The following is a 13,913-nucleotide window of genomic DNA, read 5'->3' on the forward strand; positions in this document are numbered from 1 at the left end:
AATCTCTTGCTGTAATAACACATCACAACCAGATATAACTTAAGGAAGAGAGATTTAATTTCAGTCTGCATTTCCAGGAGGAAAAGAGTCCATTGTGGCTAGGAAGCATAGCAGCTAGCGGTAGGCGGGGCAGTTGGAGTAGATGGGAGCTCACCTCCTTGACCACAAGCACAAAGCAGAAAGTGGACAGGAAGTCGGCAAGGTTAGAGATACCTAAAGCCCACTTGCACCATACTTCCTCCTCCTACAAGGCTCCACCTCCGAAAGGTTCTACAACCTTGTTAGACAGTGCCACCAACTGGAAACCAGATGTTCAAACACCTGAGCCTATGGGGAACGGTATTCTTTCAAACCAGCACACAGAGTAACCTTCCTCTAAGCAGGCTGGCGTTGGCCTGTGGAGCAAGATAGAGCAGTGAAAGATGGCTCAGGCCAAGATCAAGGTTATGTTCTGATGATGTTATGATGGGTCTCGGTGCACTGTCAGAAGACTTACCTACCCAAATGCCAGATGCACAGGAAGCAAGGTGGAGAGTGACTTAAAACCCAACTCTAAGTCTCTGTAAACAAAAGGGGATTTTTGAGTGGATGGGGGCAGAGGGGGCTGCTCACTACAATCATGTTTCTTGTTCTAAGAGAACATGAGTAAATGGAGCACAGTAAGCTTTAAAAAGAAAGTAGAGAGAAAGCCAACACCGCCCGGTTAGGCTGCCTCTGCTTTAGCATCCTCCAGGATGGGTAGACAGTGCAGATACAGTGACTGGAGAAAATTACTAAGTCCAGGTTCTCTAGAGCAACAGACCTGATAGAATGAATATACATAAAAAATGGCATGTGTTCGAGTGGCTTACAGGTTATGATCCAGCTGTCTCCCAATGAAAAGACGAAGACTTGATGTCTCAACAGCTCTTAGGGTTTAGCCAGGTTCTGTCTTCTCTCAGCATAGAGATCACTATTTGAATAACCTCCAATGAGGTTAGTGGGTGCTAGCATACTATGTTTTTTTTTTCTCCTTAGATACCGCAAGCTTCCTGACCACCATCACCCTGCTGCTTTCCAGGATTGCCTGAATGCCACCATCCATTTCTTGAAAGACCTGAAAACCTATGGGGTGGATCCAACCCGGGTGGTAGTTAGTGGAGAAAGCATAGGAGGTGGGGCTGCAGCCATTATCGCCCAGGTGTTATTGGACAGACAAGACCTTCCCAAATTTCGGGCTCAGGTTCTGATTAACCCAATCATCCAGGGGATCAATTTTCAGTTACCATCTTACCGGCAGAATCAAAATGCCCCATTTCTATCTCGGAAATTTTTGATGACTTGTGTATGTAAGTATCTGGCCATCAACGTGTCCTGGATTGACGCCATGGGAAAAGGTACTTTTATACCCCCCGACAACTGGGAGAAGTATAAGAAATGGGTCAGCTCTGACAATATCCCCCAAAGATTCAAGAGCCCAGGCCCACAACCCGAATTTCCTGGACGTTTTAATGAGTCTGCCTATTTGGAAACCAGACTTCTTTTCAGTTCAGAAACTTCACCTCTCCTGGCAGATGACAAGATCATTGCTCAGCTTCCTGAAGCATTCATGGTGAGCTGTGAGCACGATGTTCTCCGCGATGACACCTTGCTCTACAAGAAACGCTTGGAGGACCAAGGGGTCCCTGTGACCTGGTGCCATCTGGAAGATGGCTTTCATGGGTGCATACTTTTATTTGATAAGGGCATTTTTTCTTTTCCTTGTTCACATAATCTTATGAGTTCTACGGTCAGTTATATAAAGGGCATATGAAATCTTAAGGGTGAAGCCAGTAGTTAAATAACTGCATAGAATAAACAATTAAAACTCTAGTACTGAAAACAAATAACTCTAAAGAAACAATAAAAAAAACCAGATTGAAAACAAGAAGAATGAAAAAAGCAAAAAACAAAACAAACAAAGAAACAAAAACAAAACCCATAACGTAAAACAAGAAAAAAAAATGTGATAGACCCAAGTATCCTTAGGATAAATCATGGGAAATTTTCATAGGCATTTGTAGGAAAGGAAGTCAGGGAATGAGAAAGAAGGGAGTAATGGAAGAAAAGTGTCATTTGTGAGGAGTGGCGAGCCTTGCCTTGACTTAGTTGGAACTTCAAGAGCAGACGCTCATCTACCAGGAGGCACAGTCTCAAGTCAAGGCTCTCTTGTGAGTATCTGAGATCAACTGGAACACAGAACGTGCTACACTGGCACAGTAGAAAGGACATCCTGCAGGAAATGCTTCACCTATTAGAGGGATCATCTTGTGGGAATCCTAATTCATTCAAAGAAATGGGTTCTCTGTCTTTGAAAGCAAGTGTCCAGGAAAGTGTTTTCTTGGGGTTTTCACACAGAAGCTGATACAACTGTGATCCAAGGAGACTGGGCTATACATCTCAAGCTGTCTGCCTACTGTAGGCATCACCATTCCCTTGGTAGAGAGTCTTGAAATTGAGCAGAACACAAGTAAACAAATAAATATATATATTTATTTATTTCTCTCTGCTCTTGACTGTGGGTGTGATATGACCATCTTCTCGGTGTGCTTGACTTCCCACAGTAATGACCTGTAACCCAAATTTACTTTGTTACTTTTTATTAGGATATTTCCTGACAGCAGAATAAATCTCTGATCTCTGTTGTTTACAGTACATGTAGGATCTCTCTTGAGTTGGCTTCACTCCTGTCTGTAGCATTTTTTTAAAGCAGACATCACATGTCTTGGCGTCATTAACATCCTGACGTTTTCTATAGTAGATGAACAGTCAATGGAATATCATTTTCATCACAGTTCACTTCATTTTGAGATGGTTGTCTAAACCTCAGATTACATTATTCTTGTTGACTTTAAGTTTTTTTTACCATCTAGCCAGCCAACTGAACCTCCTCCATGAACCTGTAGAATCTCATTCTGACTATTATCTGCTCCACACGAAGTGGAAAATCCGATGCCACACTGAGGTTCTGACCATCAGTATACTCTTCAAGATCATCTCTGGATTGTAAAGATCTCCCAAAGGAGGCTGCAGGGATGAGCTGGGGAAGAGTGGTCAAGGCCATACACCATTGTCCTTCCCTCTTCTTGAATAGCTACTTCATGATGGGAAACTTGGACTCTACTAGATTCCGAGGTTGGTACTATAGTTCAGGCTGTTGACTGTATAACTACATGTGCCTCCTCAGAGACTTGTGTCTTGAATTTTGGGCTTGCTAGGCTCTAAAACACAAAGGTATACATAAAAGTTTCTTCTTTATAAATTACAAGTTTATATTAGCTTATATGGCAAGGCCAAAAAAAAAAAACCAAATAAATTAAAAAATAAAACAAAACAAAGGGGAAATAATCCTCATACATGCCAAGGCTTTCAGTCTCTGCCAAAACCCAGAAGCTTTGCACCTGGCCCCATAGGTGGTCTGGAACTCACGGAGATCCAGATGCCTCTGCCTCTTTGAGTGCTGGAATTAAAGGAATGCACCATCACACCCAACTCAGTCGTCTTGTACATGGAGACATAATTGATCCTTTTACTTCTCCATGGCAAGGTGTCCTAGTATCAAGATTTCCCTGTAGTGGTTGCTGAAGAGACACTATAAGGGGAAAGTAGTGCCTTGCTTCCATTATTCTCTGACCTAGATGATATTATCTGGTTCTGGTAACTAGTGTTTTACCTTAGGCTGGCCTCAACAGCGGCCCTTTGAACACCTCATCTCCCTGGGGAGGATGTCCCTTGCACCCCTTGTATAAGTGGCACCATCTGCTGTCCTTGCAAAGATACTCTGAATCAAACCCATGGCTGTCTGTTTCTAGAAAGCACAAGAGAGCTACAAGGAAGTTGGTCTCCCAAGGGGGTTCACCGCTCACAGTTTCACAATCTTGTCTCCTGGCAAACTTTCACCCAAGTATGCTTCTCATTAGCCACTGCAATTAATCCATGGCCAACTCTGGGGACAAACTTCCACTGATCACCTGTAACATTTACTCAAAGATTGTGTCTACAAAACTGCAAGCAGCAAGTGATGAGCCATGGCTGACCTGGCCAAGTATTGTAAAACATCATTTAAAAAACAACGTTTTATGCATGCCTGTAACCCCAGCACTTGGGAGGCAGAGGCAGTGGATTGCTGTGAGTTCGAGGCCAGCCTGGTCTTCAATGTGAGTCCAGGACAGCCAAGGCTACATAGAGAAACCCTGACTCAGAAAAAAATTCATTGTAATTATTATTGATTGTATAAATAAAAGGAGTTTATTGTTGACATGGCCGTACTCATATGCATTGTTCTTTAATAATTTTCATAGCCTTCTCCCATTCTGCTCCCTCCTCATCCAACAGTTCCTTCTTATTTCTCTTATAGTCTCTTTTCTTTATTTTGCATCCACATATGACAGAAAACATGCACTCCTCCTCTGGGTCAGACTTACTTCTTTACCATGATGCTGTCTATTTGCATTCACTTTCCTTCATCACTGAGTCACTCTCCACTGCCTTTGTCTTAGAGTTTCTATTGCTGTGACTAAAACATCATAACCAAAAATAATGTATGGGGAAACAGGTTTATTTCAGTTTATTTCAGCACTCACGTCATACTCAGTCACTGTGCAGGAGCTCACGTCAAGAACGTGGAGTAAAGAACTGAAGCAGAGGCCATGTAAGAATGCTATGTATTGGATTGCTCCCCACGGCTTGCTCAACTTGCTTTCTCTCAGCACCCATGACCACCAGCCAAGAGCTGGCACCACATATGGTTAAGCTATGCTCTCCCACATCAATTCTCAATTAAGAGAATGTAACACAAACTCGCCCATAGGACAATCTGAGGGAGGTGTTTTCTCAGTTGAGAGTCCCTCTTCCTGAATTATTTCAGCCTGTGCCAAGGTGACAGAGAACGACCTTTGTTATATCTTCTAGTGTGTTTTGCGTTGGTGGTTCTTGACATCTAAATGGATCCTGTGGTTGCCCTCTGCCCTTTAGAGCTCCACAAGTACTCAAAAAGGCTTTCTCCTTCCTGAGGAACTTTACTTGTAGCCAAGAAAGAACAACTGCGAGACTCTCAAAGCTGAGTTAATATAAAGTTAACACCCAACATACACACCTTGTTATTTGTCTACGACAATCCTCTTGCTAACAAATTCCCCCCTTGAGATATTTTATCCCCCATTCTTGTGGAAATTAATGAGTGTAAATGATTCTTTTGAAATTAGAATAGTTATGTATGTTAGATGGAAAGAAGCTGTACCTCTCCAGTTAGAGGCATGAATTTCTCTATCCTTGGATGATAGGAGTCATGCAACTAACACACTCTGTAGTATCAACCTTTGTAGTTTCTTTGATGATTATTTTTCCAAATATTTTTTTTTTTTTACTTTTTGTCTTTTTTTCCTCTTTTTTTTTTTGTATTCTTGTTACATCTCAATGTTTATCCCATCCCTTGTATCCTCCCATTCCTCCCCTCCCCATTTTCTCATTATTCCCCTCCCCTATGACTGTTCCTGAGGGGGATTACCTCCCCCTGTATATTCTCATAGGGTATCAAGTCTCTTCTCGGCAACCTGCTGTCCTTCCTCTGAGTGCCACCAGGTCTCCCCCTCCAGGGGACATGGTCAAATGTGAGGCACCAGAGTAAGTGGAAAGTCATATCCCACTCTCCACTCAACTGTGGAGAATATTCTGACCATTGGCTAGATCTGGGAAGGGGTTTAAAGTTTACCTCCTGTATTGTCCTTGGTTGGTGTCTTAGTTTGAGCGGGACCCCTGGGCCCAAATCTGCCTATCATATTGTTCTACTTGTAGATTTCTAGGACCCTCTGGATCCTTTTATTTTGCTATTCTCCCATGCATCTCTCATTTAGAGTCCCAATAGGATGCCCTCCCCTCTGTCCCAGTTTCCTGGTAAGTGAAGGCTTTCGTGGGACATGCCCCTTGGGCTAGTATGCAGATATAAGTGAGTATATACCATTTGAGTCTTTCTGCTTCTGGGTTAACTCACTCATTATGATCATTTCTAGCTCAATCCCTTTATCCACAAATTTCGGGAATTCCTTGTTTTTAATAGCTGAGTAGTATTCCATAGTGTATATGTACCACAGTTTCTTTATCCACTCTTCTACTGAGGGACACTTAGGCTGTTTCCATGTTCTGGCTATTATGAATAAGGCTGCTATGAACATGGTTGAGCAAATTTTCTTGTTGTGTGCTGGAGCATCTTCTGGGTATATTCCAAGGAGTGGAATAGCTGGGTCTTGAGGAAGCCCTATTCCCAGTTTTCTGAGATAGCACCAGATAGATTTCCAAAGTGGCTGTACTAGTTTGCATTCCCACCAGCAATGAAGGAGTGTTCCTCTCTTCCCACATCCTCGCCAGCATGTGGTGTCGCTTGAATTTTTGATCTTAGCCATTCTAATGGGTGTAAGATGGAATCTCAGAGTTGTTTTGATTTGCATTTCCCTGATGACTAAGGAGGTTGAGCACTTCTTTAAGTGTTTCTCAGCCATTTGATACTCCTCTGTTGAGAATTCTCTGTTTAGTTCCAAGCCCCATTTCTCAATTGGGTTATTCGGTTTGGTGGTGTTTAATTTCTTGAGTTCTTTATATATTTTGGATATTAGACCTTTGTCAGATGTAGGGTTGGTGAAGATTTTTTCCCAGTCTGTAGGCTGTCGCTTTGTTCTCTTGACAGTGTCTTCTGCCTTACAGAAGCTTCTCAGCCTCATGAGGGTCCCATTTATTAATGGTTGACATTAAGGCCTGGGCCGTTGGTGTTCTGTTAAGGAAGTTGTCTCCTGTGCCAATATGTTCCAGGCTCTTTCCCACTTTTTCCTCTAAGTGGCTTAGTGTCTCTTGTTTTATGTTGAGGTCTTTAATCCACTTGGATTTGAGTTTTGTGCAAGGTGACAAATATGGGTCCAGTTTCATTTTTTTACACATAGACCTCCAGTTAGACCAGCACCATTTGTTGAAGATGCTATCCTTTTTCCATTGAATGGATTTGGCTTCTTTGTCAAAAATCAAGTGACCATATGTGTGTGGATTCATATCTGGGTCTTCTATTCGATTCCACTGATCAACCAGCCTGTTGCTGTGCCAGTACCATGCTGTTTTAATTACTATTGCTTTATAGTACAATTTGAGATCAGGTATGGAGATTCCTCCGGAGCACCTTTTATTGTACAAGATTGTTTTAGTTATTCTGGGTTTTTTGTTTTTCCATATGAAGTTCAGAATTGAACTTTCAATGTCTTTTAAAAATTGTGTAGGTATTTTGATAGGGATTGCATTGAAATCTGTAGATTGCTTTTTGGTAGGATGGCCATTTTTACTATGTTAATTCTCCCGATCCATGAGCAAGGAAGATCATGCCATCTTCTCAGGTCATCTTCAATCACTCTTCTCAGAGTTTTGAAATTTTTTTCCAACAAGTCCTTCACCTTGCTTAGTTAGGGTAACTCTAGATATTTTATATTGCTTGTGGCTAATGTGAAGGGTGTGGTTTTCCTAATTTCTTCCTCTGCAAGCTTGTCATTGTGTATAGGAAGGCTACAGATTTTTTTGAGTTAATTTTGTATCCAGCCAATTTGCTGAGGTGTTTATCAGCTTTAGGAGTTCTCTGGTGGAATTTTAAGGGTCACTTATGTACACTATCATATCATTCGCAAATAGGGATAATTTGACTTCCTTCTTTCCCATTTGGATACCCTTGATCTCCTTTTGTTGTCTTATTGCTCTGGCTAGAACTTCGAGTACTATATTGAAGAGATATGGAGAGAGTGGGCAGCCTTGCCTTGTTCCCGATTTTAGCGGAATTTCCTTGAGTATCTCACCATTTACTTTGGTTTTGGCTATTGGCTTGCTGCATATAGCCTTTATTATGTTGAGGAAAGTGCCTTGTATCCCCGACCTCTCTAAAACTTTAAACATGAATGGGTGTTGAATTTTATCAAATGCTTTCTCTGCATCCAAGGAGATGATCATGTGGTTTTTTATTTTCAGTTTGTTTATATGGTGGATCACATTGATGGATTTCCGTATATTAAACCCTCCCTGCATGCCTGGAATGAAGCCTACTTGGTCATGATGAATGATATCTTTGATGTGTTCCTGTATTCATTTTGCAAGTATTTTATTTAGTATTTTTGCATCTATGTTCATAAGAGAAATTGGTCTGAAATTCTCTTTCTTTGTTGAGTCTTTGTGAGGTTTAGGTATCAATGAGACTATGGCCTCATAGGAGGAATTTGGTAATTTTCCATCCATTTCTATCTTTTGGAGTAGCTTGAAGAGTATCGGTATTAGCTTGCCCTTGAAGGTCTGGTAGAATTCTGCAGTGAAACCATCTGGCCCTGGGCTTTTTTTGGTTGGGAGACCATCGATGATTGCTTCTATTTCTGTAGGGGAAATGGAACTATTTAGCTTGTTTATCTGTTCTTCATTCAACTTTGGCAAGTGAAATTGATCAAGAAAATCGTCCATTTCCCTTAGATTTTCAAATTTTGTGGCGTATATGCCTTCAAAGTAGGATCTTATGATTCTTTGTATTTCTTCAGTGTCTGTTGTTATGTCTCTCTTTTCATTTCTGATTTTGTTGATTTCAATACTGTCTCTCTGCCTTTTAGTTAGTTTGGCTAACGTTCTGCCTATCTTGTTTATTTTCTCAAAGAACCAGCTCTTGGTTTTGTGGATTCTTTGGACTGTTTTCTTAGTTTCTAATTTGTTAATTTCAGCCCTGAGTTTGATTATTTCCAGGCGTCTACTCCTCTTGGGTGTTTCTGCTTCTTTTTTTCCTAGGGCTTCCAGTTGTGTTGTTAAGATGCTTGTGTGCGATGTTTCCAATTTCTTTTTAAAGGCACTTAGTGCTATGAATTTTCCTCTTAGCACTGCTTTCAATGTATCCCACAAATTTGGGTATGTTGTTTCTTCATTTTCCTTGAATTTCAGAAACTCCTTGATTTCTTTCTTTATTTCTTCTCTGACCCAGGTGTCATTTAGCAGAGAGTTGTTTAGTTTCCACGTACGTGTAGGCTTTTTGTTATTTCTGTTGTTGTTGAATTGCAGCCTAAGAGCATGGTGATCTGATAGGATACAAGGTATTATTTCAATCCTCTTGTATCTGTTGAGGCTTGTTTTGTGACCTACGATGTGATCAATTTTGGAGAATGTTCCATGGGGTGCAGAGAAGAAGATATATTCTTTCTTGCTTGGGTGAAAGGTTCTATAGATATCTGTTAGATCCATTTGACCCATCGCATTGGTTAATGATGTTATTTCTCAGTTTAGTTTCTGTTTCAATGACTTATCCTTCAGTGAGAGTGGGGTGTTGAAGTCCGCCACTATTATTGTGTGGGGATCGATGTGTGGTTTAAGCTTTTTCAGCAGATCTTTTACAAATGTGGGTGCCCTTGTAGTGGGAGCATAGATGTTCATAATTGTGATGTCATCTTGGTTGACTTTACCTTTGATGAGTATGAAGTGTCCTTCCTCATCTCTTTTGATTAATTTTGGTTGAAAGTCTATTTTGTTCGATAATAAAATGGCTACGCCTGCTTGCTTCTTGTGACCATTTGCTTGGAATATTTTTTCCAACCTTTTACCCTGAGGTAATGCCTATCGTTACGGGTGAGACGTGTTTCTTGAATGCAGAAGAATGTTGGATCTTGTTTATTCACCCATTCAGTTAGTCTGTGTCTTTTTATTGGAGAATTGAGACCATTGATGTTGAGAGATACTAATGACCAGTGACTGTTAAAAGTTTTAATTTTGATGTTGGTTCTAGTCGAGTGTTTGTGTAGTTGTGTTTTTGCCATGGGATAGTTATCTATTTCCTGAGTAGTTTTGGTTGTAGTTTGACCCTTTGGGATGGAGTTTGCCTTCTAGTACCTTCTGTAAAGCTGGATTTGTAGATAGGTACTGTTTGAATTTGTTTTAGTCATGGAATATTTTGTTTTCTCCATCAATGGTTATTGATAGTTTTGATGGGTAAAGTAGTCTGGCCTGGCATCTGTGGTCTCTTAGGGTTTGCAGGATCTCTGTCCAGGCCCTTCTGGCTTTTATGGTCTCTGCTGAGAAGTCGGGTGTAGTTCTGATAGCTTTGCCATTAAATGTTATTTGGCCCTTTTCCCTTGCAACTTTTAATATTTTTCTTTGTTCTGTATGTTTTGTGTTTTGACTATTATGTGACAGGCAGTTTTTCTTTTCTGGTCAACTCTATTTAGTGTTCTGTAGGCCTCTTGTATGTTTATAGGCATCTCTTTCTTTAGATTGGGGAAATTTTCTTCTATGATTTTATTGAGAATAGTTTCTGGGCCTTGGAGACTGATATCTTCTCTTTCTTCAATGCCTATTATCCTCAGATTTCTTCTTTTCATGGTGTCCTTAATTTCTTGGATGTTTTGTGTCAGGAGTTTTCCAGATTTCACATTTTCCTTAATGGTTGCTTCAAGATCTGTGATTGTATCTTCTAGACCTGAGATTCGTTCTTCCATCTCATGGATTCTGTTAGAAAAGCTCACCTCTGTGTTGCTCGTCTTCTTCTCTGAGGTCTCACGTTCTCGTTTTTCTTCTGTCTGTGTGTTTATCATTGAATCCATTTTCGTCTTCAGATCTTGAACTGATTTTTTGATTTCTTTCATCTGGTTGTTTGCATTTTTTGAATTTTTTCCAGTTTCACTCTATGTGCTTCTTTTATGTCTCTCACCTGTTTGGCTGCGTCCTCCTGCATTTGATTACGAATTTTATTTGTTTCCTCCATTAATATCCTCATTACTAAAGATTTGAGGTCATTTTCTTGTATTTCTGTTGTATTTGAGCTCTCTGGGTAGTTTTCTTTGGGATAGCTGGAAACTGGAGACGCCATGTCGTTTTGGGTTTTTTTGCGTATGCTTTTACTCTGTCCTTTAGACATCTTGGTGTCTTTGTTTTTGTTGGGTAGCTTCCAGAGTTGGATGGAGGGAGTCTGAAGATAGATTCATTTATTTTCTCATGATTTCCGTAGACTGGAAGCTTTGATACTTCACTGGTGAGGATGGCAGGAGGTTAGCCCTGTCGTTTTGGTCCCTCACAGCCAGTGATCCTCAGCTCCCCTGTGCTGTGGGTCCTGCAATCGTTCTGGGTCTCTGAATGAGCGTTGGGTCAGGCCACCGTATCCACAGCCTTCTGGGTTCCCTGCCAAGTCCAGGGTCCCTGGGCCCAAACCACGCACCGAGCGCAGCTAGATTCTCAGGGCCTGAACTGTCTGCCGAGCTCAGCTAGTGATTTTGGGTAAAAATGCACACAGGGTCCAGCCAGAACTTTGGGGGGCTGGGACTGAGCCCCAAGCTCAGCTAGGGGCTTTTGACCCAAAGTGTGTGCTGTGGTCAGTTATTGACTCAGGGCCTGAACTGTCCGCCAAGCTCAGCCAGGAATTCTGGATTCAAACTGCACACCTGTCCAACCAGAGTCTTAGAGCCAGGATTGTGCCAAAAGCTCCGCTAGAATCTCTGGGCCCAATCTGTCTGCCAAGCACAGTTAGGGTCTCAGGCCCCAAACTGCACGCCGAGCTCCATCTGATTCTCTGGGGGTGGAATTGTGCACCGGGCTCAGCCAGGGACTCTGGACTCACACTGCACGCTGAATTCAGCCCAGGACTCCGGGCCTATACTGCATGGATAGTCCAGCCAGAGTCTTGGAGCCACCAAGCCTGTGCGCACAGCTCAACTAGAGTCTCTGGGCCCAATCTGCCTGGCAAGTCCAGCTAGGGCCTCTGGGCTGAATCTGCGTGCTGACCTCAGCCTGTGTTAGCGCCCCAGAACTGCCCGCTGAGCTGTGCTAGTGTCTTGCGCAGAACTGCTCATTGATGTGAGCTAGTGCCTCTGGTGGAGCTGAGTGCTCCGCCCAGCCTGCGTCACAGCAGGAGAACTGCGGCTGCGCTGAGCTGGTGCCTAGGGTGGAATTGAGCGCTCCTCCCAGCCTGTGTCACAGCAGGAGAACTGCGGCTGTGCTGAGCTGGTGCCTATGGTGGAATTGAGTGCCCGCCCAGCCTGCGTCACAGCAGGGGAGCTGTGGCTGAGTTGAGCTAGTGCCTAGGGCAGAATTGCTTGCTGCACTGAGACAGCATCTCCACGGCACTAAGCACTGAACTGAACCCGGTACTCTGGGGCTGAACTGTCCTCCGAGTGCAGTTTGGGTCACAACGCACCACGTGACCCAAATCCATCCAGAGTCCCCTCTCCCGCAGCAACTCCTACCAGCCACCACACTAATCACCTCCACCTGAAGGCTCAGAGCTGCAAACCTCAGCCACTGCCACTGCTGATGCTGGTGCCGCAGGTGCCGGCGCTGTTGCTGCTGCCACTGCCGCTGCAGCTCCGATCCAAGAAAATCCGTGCTCCTCCCGTGTGCAGGGGCATGCAGGTCCTCCACATCCTGGTCCCTCCGAACTGTGGAGCACTCCCGCTGTCGTGGTGTGGGGACCTTGGTGTTCCTGGCTCAGAAATCTGTGCAATTCCCTGAATTGTTCACTGGAGCCTCCAAACACAGTCCACACTGCTTGCCGCCATCTTGGATCCTCTTACTGATATTTTTGGCTCTGTTTCTTAACAATTAAACTTTATTATACAACCCAACTATCTTACACAAGAGGGGAAAAGGGTTAAAGGGAAGCAAGGGTGAACCTTTTGGTATCTGTTCCACAGGTTGGGTCCCTAGGTGCCTCTGGGTTGTTCACTGGTCTGGCCAGTAGGCTGATCCTTTTCCTGATCCATGTGCACTCGAACTTGGTCTGAACCTGCTGCCTCTTCTCGTCCTCTGCCTGGGTCTGTCCCTCTCGCCAAGCAATGGTCTCCTCCCTCCACCCATTGAGGTTCAATCAGAAACACAATAATCCCAGGGAGTTCCTGGGTCAGTTTTCTGAATTCCTGTCCCAGGATGGCTCCACCCAGTCTATCTCAAGGTTAATCTCAGGGAGTATCCTTGGTGTTTTCAAGGGGCAAAGCCCGCCAAGGCTGCTTTCACCTGGGACAGAGCCTGCAAAGGGGCAAAACCCACCAAGCCTTCCACAGGGTAGGCTCCTGGGAGAATATGGCAGGGGGCCACTTTAGGTGAGACTCCTAGTATCAGGGTCATGGAGACTGAAGAGGACACCCTCTAACCAGACAAGACTCTGCGTGGACAGAAGGGAACACCAACCCACCCACAGAAACTTCTACCAAAATTTACCCTGCCTACTAGGTGTGCAGGGATAAAGATAAAGCAGGGATTGAGGGAGTGTTCAACCAATGCCTGGCCCAATCTGAGACCCACCCCATGGGAGAGAGCCAACCCCTCAGACTATTTATGATACTCTTCTATGCTTGCAGATGGGAGCCTAGCATAGCTGTCTTCTGAAAGGTTCCACCCAGCAGCAGATAGAAACTGATGTTGAGATCCATAGCCAAACATTAGGTGTAATGCAGGGAGTCTTGTGGAAGAGTGGGGAGAAGGATAAAGGGACCTGGAGGGGATAGGAGCACCACAAGAAGACCAACAGAGCCAACTAACCTGAGCCATGGGGAGATTGTGGAGACTGAAACACCAACCAAGAACCATGCACGTACTGGACATAGGCCCCCTACATGCATATTCTCAATGGGCAGTGTGGTCTTCATGTGGGTCTCCTAATGAGGGTAGCAGGAGCCATCTCTAACATAGACTCTGTTGCCTGCTTTCAATCACTTCCCCCAGTAGGGCTTCCTTTTCAGGCTACTGTGAAAGAGGATGGGCTCAGTTCTGATGTGCTAGGGGAAGGGGCATGACTTTTCTTTTCTGAAGTGTAGGAGAGGGCAGATGAGGGAGGAGGGTGGGACTGGTAGGAGAGCAGGGTGGCTATGATTGGGATGTGAAGTGAATAAATAAATAAACAAATTCTGAAAATGGTAAGGAAACCA

The 13,913-nt window shown here is 43.5% G+C and overlaps 1 protein-coding gene across 1 annotated transcript; it reads left to right on the plus strand.

Annotated features, from left to right (window-relative positions):
* The first annotated feature begins 465 nt into the window (after positions 1-465).
* Positions 466-1,905, plus strand: LOC127211273 (arylacetamide deacetylase-like 4). Its single transcript, XM_051171096.1, has 2 exons — positions 466-527; positions 1,018-1,905. Exons 1-2 carry the CDS (start codon positions 466-468, stop codon positions 1,790-1,792), a joined length of 837 nt encoding a protein of 278 aa, XP_051027053.1. The 3' UTR covers positions 1,793-1,905.
* Positions 1,906-13,913: the final 12,008 nt, after the last annotated feature.

Source organism: Acomys russatus, chromosome 29 (assembly GCF_903995435.1).
Source record: "Acomys russatus chromosome 29, mAcoRus1.1, whole genome shotgun sequence".
Lineage (NCBI taxonomy): Eukaryota > Metazoa > Chordata > Mammalia > Rodentia > Muridae > Acomys > Acomys russatus.

Coding starts and splice junctions, on each gene's coding strand:
- LOC127211273 (XM_051171096.1), top strand. CDS start 466: ATGGGTCTCGGTGCACTGTCAGAAGACTTACCTACCCAAATGCCAGAT. Junction 528..1,017: donor CCAGATGCACAGGAAGCAAG/GTGGAGAGTGAC, acceptor TTTTCTCCTTAG/ATACCGCAAGCTTCCTGACC.